This window comes from Xyrauchen texanus, chromosome 4, assembly GCF_025860055.1.
Source record: "Xyrauchen texanus isolate HMW12.3.18 chromosome 4, RBS_HiC_50CHRs, whole genome shotgun sequence".
Taxonomy (NCBI): Eukaryota; Metazoa; Chordata; class Actinopteri; order Cypriniformes; family Catostomidae; genus Xyrauchen; species Xyrauchen texanus.
In genome coordinates, this window is record NC_068279.1 from 13,097,891 (window position 1) to 13,107,230 (window position 9,340).

The 9,340-nt window shown below is 39.4% G+C and overlaps 1 protein-coding gene across 1 annotated transcript in view; it reads left to right on the forward strand.

Annotated features, from left to right (window-relative positions):
• Positions 1–8,319, forward strand: part of hs3st1l2 (heparan sulfate (glucosamine) 3-O-sulfotransferase 1-like 2) — a 30,920-nt gene extending 22,601 nt beyond the window's left edge. The window contains exon 2 of the mRNA XM_052125585.1: positions 6,685–8,319. Coding sequence (XP_051981545.1) covers positions 6,811–7,722 — 912 coding nt within the window. The 5' untranslated portion in view covers positions 6,685–6,810 and the 3' untranslated portion in view covers positions 7,723–8,319. The remainder of the gene's footprint in view (positions 1–6,684) is intronic.
• Positions 8,320–9,340: the final 1,021 nt, after the last annotated feature.

Sequence of the window (9,340 nt, forward strand, 5' to 3'; positions counted from 1 at the left end):
TGTCGGCGACCCGATGTAGCGGCGTCGCCGAACAGGCCAGAGAGCGAGGCGGGGCATCAAGCAAAAAAGCTCTGTCTTTTCTTTTATTCCCGATAAATTTAGCCACAGATGCCTCTCCGTGGTCACCATAGCTGCCATAGAGCGGCCAATAGCGCGGGCGTCTCTTTAGTTGCCGGAGAGACAGATCTGCGGCTCTCGCGCAACTCAGCGATATCTTCGGAGTTGGCCCCTCCCCTCGTCTAAGTCTTTCAGGAGATCGGCCTGATGCGCCTGCAAAATGCGCCATTGAGTGCAGGCACGAACCAGCCCGACCTGCCGCCATGTAAGCCCTGCTTATTAATGCAGATGTATCTCTGCAGGGCTTACTAGGCAGCGCCCGGGGTTTTAAGGGAAGATGCCGACTCAGGAGAGAGGTAACCGGCTAAAGCCTCCTCCACACCAGGCATCTTCCCATAGCCCATATCCGTGCCCCTAAAGCGTCAGCTGTGTCGACCACACTGGGGGTGGAGACACGGGACGAATGTGGTTTATCCCACGATCTCGAGATCTCTTTGTGGAGATCGGGGAAAAGCAGCAAACCCGAGCTGGGGTTGTGGCGCGTGCTGCAGGAAGCGCTTCGTCTAATTTGCTTCCGGCGTGCGTTCCTGCTCATTTTGTGGCCAGCTAATGTTAAGTCTGGCCACAGCACGCGTCACAACCTGAATCAACTCCTCAAAAGCCTGGCCGAAAACCGGCGTGCTTGGCTGCTCGCGATTAGATCGCATCAATGCTGAGCATTTCCACTTCCTCGGAAGCAGAGAGCTCGAGCATTGGGACCTGATCGTGGGCAGAAGAAGCGCGCAGCGGGCTTCTGCACCACTCACAGTAGGCTCGGGATCCTCAAATGAAGAATGAGAAAGTGCGCAGCAGTCTCATTCTCATCTGCAAGATCCGCTCGCGAACCCACGATCTCAATCGCCGCGCTGCCTCAACAGGCGCGGGACCAGGAGCCGTGGGGAGCGAGCCTGACCGTGCTCATCAAAGCACGCCAACCGGGGCGCCAGCACTCTCATGGGTAGTGCTTCACAACTTACACAGGCAGATCCCTCGAGAGCTGCCTGTGCGTGCTACGCTCCCAAACAGTTCACACACAAATGCGTGCGTGTCCCTACCCGTAATAAAACGAGGGCAGGGGTGCACGCACTTCTTGAACTGCTTGGTGGCCATAATTCTTTTAAATAGGACAAACAACACCAAATAAGACAAACAATATACATAGAAGCTTGCTGAAGAGCGAAAGCTAATGTGTATGTGTGCCGGCGTCACTTTTATGCATCCGGTTATGCCGTCACATGTTACGTCATGACGCAACACCAATCAAGATTGGAATAGTTTCATTCATACTTCAGAGGCGCACGCTAAGGAGCGTTCCCCAAAGAGTCGTTTTCAACGACGCAGTGCGAGTTCCCTCGGAAGGGAACTATAGAGACGAGAGAGAGAAATATTTTGACAAACTCTCAAACCTCATGCCACAGTTTTCCAGTTCAGCAGAAACAGATCAATGCAGGTGTTACTGGGGGAGGACAATCATGCATCATTTGCAGCTAAATTCATTTTTGAAGTGCACACCTCAGAAACAAATTACTGAATTAATGTACTTCATTCACAGTATTTTATTTATTTATTTTTCTATGTTCATAATGTCTTGTTAAATGTTTACTTTATTTCATATTGTATAGTGAATATTGTTATTATAGTTTTTACATTCATTACCTGGCACCTTATTTTAATTATATTTTATTGTCATTTGTAAATGTTTTGTTATTATTATTTGTCTCGTCATAATTTGTTGTGTATTAATGCTTTGGCAATATTATATGTAAACACAATCATGCTAATAAAGTACTTTGAATTGAGAGAGAGAGAGAGAGAGAGAGAGAGAGAGAGAGAGTGAAGAGGAATAGAAAGAGATGGAAGTGAGGAAGACTGAGAGAATTATGGGGTAGACTCATAAAGAGACTAATTTAAAGCTCAGTGGGGCGTCCGTGTTCTAAAAACTGAGCAGATTTACTGAAGGTCAGTGTCTATTGGCCAGATTGAAAGAGCTGTTTCAGCTGCATCCAAAGAGACACTTTACACATGTTTTTACTCTGTTTTTTCAGCAGCAATCAGATCCTCTCAGACGCTATTTAATCCTCTCATTAATTTTCCATTTGCATTCACCTAAGATGAACAGTAGAATATGGTGAATACTTGAAAGTCATTTAGCTGTTCACTGTTGTTGGGTTGAGAAATCTATTTATGTGAGAGAGACAATTCAGCTGTTGAGTCCCCTGTTAGGGAAACAGTCCAGTTCTTTTCCTTCGCTTTTCATTTTGCAAATCAGCCCATTTATGACAAGTTTTACTGACCTTACCTGACCTCTGGGTTTTGATCAAATGTTTCTAATAAAAAGAAAACAGGTAAAAAAATCTATAATAATAAAAGGATCTTTTAAGGATCTTTACATTGTACACACATTTAAAAGCACAAATGATCTCCGCCAAACAGCGTAATGCATACCAAAAAATCTCACATGTGTTTCTCTAGTTTCAGAAGAAATCTCAACAACGTCATAAACACACACACACACATTGGTAACCCTACCTCTAAACAAAACCCCCACAAAAAACTATCAGCATTTTTACATTTTCAATAAAACATAATTTAGTATGTTTTTTTTAAGCGATTTGAATTATGGGCACACTAAAAATGTCCTCATAAACCACAAATATACCCTAATACCCTTGGAATTACCAGTTTGTAACCTAAACACACACACACACACACACACACACACACACACACACACACACACACACACACACACACACACACACACACACAAACAATAGAAACAAACAAATGGTTACTATGCTGTGCTACATTTCAAGCAGTAATAAGTTCACTTACTTAATAATTTTTTTTATCTATCCAAGATGCACCAAAGAAAGGTGTCTAATGTGCATTCAAAACAAAACTAAACAAAAAACACTAAATGAAACATAAAAACCAAAACAAAATAAAACAAATGTTAACAATGAAAATTCATGGAGAAATAAGTCACAGTTCACTTGCTAAAATCCCCTTATCTATGCAAGATACACAAAAGAAAGTTGACTAATGTGCATACAAAACAAAACAAAGCAGAAAGTATGAAACAAAACAAAAACAAAGAACACGAAATGAAATGAAATGAAATGAAAATCAAAAAACAAAAACAAATGTTAACAAAGCTGTGCTAAAACACAATCATTAATAGGTCACAGTTTAATTGCTTAGGTATATTTTTGTATGAAATACTCCAAATAAAGATGACTAATGTGAATTGGTCATGCCTGATGAAACAGAGCCCTGAACAATCCAGTGGCATCAGGAACTGAGATAAAATGCTAAGATGTGAGAGGAAGTTCTTTGATCTCCTTCCCTTCAGGTCCTCTTTCGTGTTTTATGGGAGGCCAAAACTCTTGTAGTGCATGCATGTATTTGTATGTGTCTGTGTGAGTGTGTGCAGTTGTATAACTAGTTGTGTTCACGAGTGAATCCATTGCGCACACATGGCTGAGGGCAAGAAGGAATTACAGCAAGCTGGAAACAAAAGAAAGACTAAGTTTGGACTAATCTAAGGATGCTAAATGCAAAAACTACATAAAAAAAATCAACAGAGTTTTGTATGTGTGTGTGTGCTTGCACGTGTGTGTAACTCAGTTCCCTTTTGGTGTGCAGTGGCATTCAGGAAAGAGGATTATATTGCACAGTGTGAGGTGACAGTGGAGTGGGGATACACTTTTTGTTCTCAACAAGAGAATGTTTATGTGTGTGTGAGAAATAGAAAGAGAAAGAGAAAGGAGAGAAATTGATGCTAGCTTTGACTGCAGGAAATCTCACTCAATCTGTAGGGCCTGTGAGTCCCTGATAAAGATGAACACACACACTACACATCCTTGGTGAAAAAAGTAATTCCAACCCTTCCTGGAATGGTTGCTAGGGCTTTGCTAGGTTGTGTGGATGGTAGCTTGGTGATTTAAAAATAGCTCTGGTCCATCATTCAATAATTCTATGAAACGTATAATTCTATGAAAAGTATATTCTCAACAACCTGCATGATTTGATGTATCATTCAAAGTTTAATACTTGTCAAATATCCAACTGCTGCTGACAGCTCATGTAGTCAACACAATTCTGAATACTGCACTATGGAGAGCAATAATGAAGAATGGAATAAGTTTAGCAGGCCAAAGGGCTAACATTTTGTGTTATTTTCCAGCATACGACCCAACCTGATGAATCACAGATGCACATTGTAAAGATTAAAACTGTGAGATGAGGGAATAAAGTGAGAGACATTAGACAGACATTCAGACCCATAATGGCAGAGTTGATGAGGCTTAGCGTTAATGACGATGATGACGCTGGAGCAGAGACATGCAGGAGTGGCAAGACCACAGGGCTCGACACTTACTCCCAGCTGTGTAATTATTCTGCGTGCACACAAACCCCACAGCTCATTTAAAAGGACTGCCTGCTCAAAACTATAGACAACCAGTAAACTCACTGGTAGCTATCACTGGCAATCTTACGATTGGTATTGTTTGCATTAACTGTTATTAACATTACATTCTTATTTAATCGTGACAAACTATATACATCATAAGAAAGCTCTAATACTTCAGCTTTGATATTTACATTTATGCATTTGGCAGATGCTTTTATGGCACTATAACGTTGAATGTATGAGAATAAGCAGTGCTAAGCAGGCCACAAACAAACTCTCGTGCAGCGTGCGTGCGTGCGTTCTGTGTCGTCAGCAACAGGAAGTCCAATGACGTCCAGACTAGGACTTCCCCATCCCATAGTAGGATAAATTTTACAAAAATATATGGTTTGTCTATTATTTCCATGCAGTCTCTGGTATTTGTATATGATTATTGACAGTTCTGTGGCTGTAATTACAGAACACTGCCAATAATCTGCTTTCTGCCTCATTATAGCCTATGATTGGTACCCACATGAGATGATTAAAACACACCGCTTTAACAACTCGATTATGACTGGAAGTAAAATATATGCACAAGATAATGCTTATATTATAATGTTTATTATTCTGTATTTAGGTGCTAATGCTAACTGCTAATGCTATTTGGGGCCAGAATCAAAGACATGGTCTTGGAAAAGGATTCATATAACTAAGAGTTTTAAAATTATCATCCTCAAATTTGAAATAGATGACCATGTTTCTATGCATGAACAAGGTCAGTTATGTATTATTTCTTATAAATATATATGAAAAAAAAGAGCTGATCACTTTATGTAATAAAATGTAATAAACTTTTACAAAATGTCATGATTTTTACTTTTTATCAGCAAACTTCCATGTGTCTCATTCCAAAAGAGACCAAAATTATGCCTTTAATACCATGTGGGGATGAACTACAGGCATTGTATTTTGAGTATGTGCTTTAAAGGTTTTGCTCAAAATAAGGGTGCGCACGTTCACAGGTTGTTAATAACCCGTGACTCACTATAAAGCAGGGTACCATAACATCACAAGGGTGAGGTGACTAAACGAGGCGACCAAGTTTGACAGTCAAAAAATTTTGTGATTTTTCTTATTAGTTTATTATCCTGTGTTTAGTGGAAGGGAAAATATATCCCTCAAGTGGCCAATTATCCCGATAGCCATTTACAACTGCTATTATATATCCTTCTCAGTTGATTAATCTTTGCTTGCTTAAAAATGTTGCAATTTAAAGGGACAGTTCACTCAAGACCCATTATTTACTCATACTCTTGTAGTTCCAAACCAGTTAAATTTTTCTTTTGTGGAACACAAAAGGAGATTTTAGACAGCATCTTAGACTCCAATAACTTTCATTTGACCTTTTTTCCAAACAGTGAAAGTGAATGGTGACCGAGGCTGCCATTCTGCCTTAGATAGAAAGTAATATGCATTTTTAATGACACGAGGGTGTAAATCCCATGGCCCCCTTCAGCATATCATGGCCCACTTTGACATATCGCGGCCATGCTTCTTGGGAGGCCCACTGGGAAAAGTGTTCTCCCTATGGCCATTCCGCCTCTGATTCTTGTGGTACTTTTGTTTCATAATTGGTAATTTTTCACTTTTTTTTTTTTAGCTACTATGAAAGGGTCTCTATAATAAATATTTCAATTTATGTTGTGAACACTACTATGGAAATGTGAGATTCGAGAAGATTTATTGGTATTACTGGGGCTCTCCTGTTGGATTCGGACGGGGTAAATTTACCCATAGAGATATCCGTGGGACTATTGTTCATGAATGTTTAATGTGTTTCTATTCTCTTTGATTTAATAATTCTGTTAATTAAATCAAACTGAGGAAGTAGGAAGAAGCCCTGCTGCTCTTGCTGCTGCTGTTTTTGTTATTGTTGTTGTTTTTACATGTGTTTTACATGTAATTATTTTTACACATTATTAAAATTAATCTGAAGTCTTTTGATATATTTAAAGATTTTGGATCTATTATTAATGTTATTAATGTTTAATATGTTCCTGTGAGCTTCAAATATTTTCCTTTCTCTAAATAATGCATTAACTACTTTATTCTAATTACATTTTTTATTTAAATACAAGTGCATAAATTATATAATTAACACATATTTTCCTGTCAATTTTCCTATTCAGAAATTTACTGCACACAGTTCTGGAACAGCCAAAATCTACAGCTGTTGTGGGGGTGTGTGATCTCCAGCTGTGTGTGTTAGTTTTTGTGCATCACCGTGCCGCCCTTGACCTGACTGGACTGACGCCATGCTGTGGACGCTGCTCCTGGCTTTGATCCTGCTGCTGTTGCTCCAGGCTCAGCTGCTTGTTTGTCTACACGAACTCAGAGCCACCCTAACCGCTGTGACTTCGACGAACCCTTCTGGAACTTTCAATGCCATGGCTCTGCAACGTCTGCCAGGGGCCATCATCATCGGAGTGCGCAAGGGAGGCACCAGGGCCCTTTTAGAGATGCTCAACCTACACCCTGATGTGGAGGTAGCCAAGACAGAGATCCATTACTTCAACCAGGAGGAAAACTTTCGGAAAGGTCTAGACTGGTACCGTGCCCAAATGCCCATCACCCTCCCTGGGCAGCTGACTGTGGAAAAGACTCCTGGCTACTTTACAGCACCACCGGCCCCGAGAAGGATATGGGCCACAAATCCAGCAGTAAAACTGCTGCTAATTGTTCGTGACCCCGCGGAGAGGCTTGTGTCAGACTACACACAAGTTCTCCACAACCGAATTCAGCAAAATAAGCCATACCAGCCACTGGAAGAGATGTTACTATCACAAGGACACATCAACCCCAAATACAAGGCCCTTCAGCGAAGTTTCTACTACCAACACCTGGCCAGATGGATGGAGCTTTTTCCCAGGGAGCAAATCCACATTGTGGATGGAGAGGCACTGATCCAGAATCCTTTCCCTGAGCTCCAGAAAGCAGAGAAATTTTTGGAACTTCCACCTCGGATAAAGCCAGATAATTTCTACTTCAACGTCACAAAAGGTTTTTATTGTATGCTGTCTGAGGGACAAGACAAGTGCCTGGATGAGTCGAAAGGAAGACCACATGCACCTCTAAGCAATGAGGCATTCCAGAAACTCTGTAGATATCTACGAATACCCAACCAAATATTTTTCAAAATGGTGGGCCAGAGATTTGACTGGTGCTAAAGACAGCCAAAATTAATTGACATCAAATACACAGAGACTGAGAATGGGATTCATACTATTATTGGCAAACCAGTTCTCTGAAAAAATTTCAATTTTGCTATATAGTAATCGGATCAAAAGTGGCTGGATGACCAGATTGCTTGAGGGACAAACATAGGCTACAGTAAGTTTCCAGATGAGTGCCAAAAAATCTGCTGAAACTCTAGTACATAGACAGGTTGTCTTCTGTGGACAACAGAATAGTTACGCAGGACTTCACTGTTTGGATCACCTTTGTCGCCAAACATCTGATCTGTCAGTTCAAATGGAGATGCTGTGGATTTGTGGTGGAAAACAATGACTAGATTTCCATTCATTGAAGAGACTGAATTTGAAAGTCCAAATGGTGGACTTGGTTTTCTCTAATAGAAAAGAAAGACAGAATGTGGATAGACATAAAGGTTTGAATACTGCAAGAAAAAAACCTGAACTATATTACCAGTGCATAAAGTGGTGCTTGGAAGAATTAAAACAAATCGTCAGCTGTAATTATTCTCGTTTAAATATTTAATTCTCATGTTTAATATACTCATTTGTACTTCACTATTTTATTTTAATGTTCCAATAGAAATGTCTGTTTTTAAATTACTTGGTTCTTTAAATTAATGATATTTTTCATAATGTCATAAGTTAATGCACTACATTCTGTTTTCTATTCAATAAATAAATGTACAGAAATCATCTTACGTCCTTTCATGTAAAACACTGACACCATTTGATATTTTACACTCAGTTAATAACAAATTGTCACATGAGAATACCTGTGCCTATAATGTTTGAATTACCTTATGATGTCTCTTTTGAAAATGTCCTAACCCTAATTTCAGAATCCTTTTACACAAAAGAGATCTGGTGGAAAATGAGAGAGAGAGAGAGAGAGAGAGAGAGAGAGAGAGAGAGAGAGAGAGAGAGAGAGAGAGCACATAGAATGATTAATAAATGCAGCAAATGTTACTAAACATTAATTGTGTGAATTTCCTGACAAATTATGCCCTTTGGTAATTAGGTAGGCCTTTTGTTGTTTCTGCAGATAACAGGCAAGCCTACGTTTTCTGTAAACAAGTCCAATGTTCTATACTAGATAAACCACAAATAAGAAAGATATAGAAATAGAAGATATAAGAAATAGAAGATCCTCATTGCATGAAAATTATTTTAGTACATCCTGAAAGGAATTAATTACTGTAAGTCTTAATGCCATTTGAGCTGGTCAGCTAGGCCTGGGGTTTTCAAACTGGGGTCCAGGGGGCCCCAAAGGGGAGGCTAGGGTGTCTGTGGGAAAGGAGAAAAGGAGAGAAAGTAAATGTAATAAATAAATAAACATTTACCAAATGTAACATTATTACTGTTTCTGTTTAATTCTGTTTTTGAAATACTACAAATGAATATTCTTAAGGTCCAAAAAAAATTAAAAAAAGTTTTAGTTGATCGTTGCCTTAAGTTATACCATTGAGGATTTATTGTTTACCCAAGAGCTTTTACAAAAATCTTGGAATTTCAGTTTGGAGGATAAAAAAAAAAATTAAATAAAAAAAATTATATATATATATATATCTTAAGGTTTGTACATGGTTTGTAC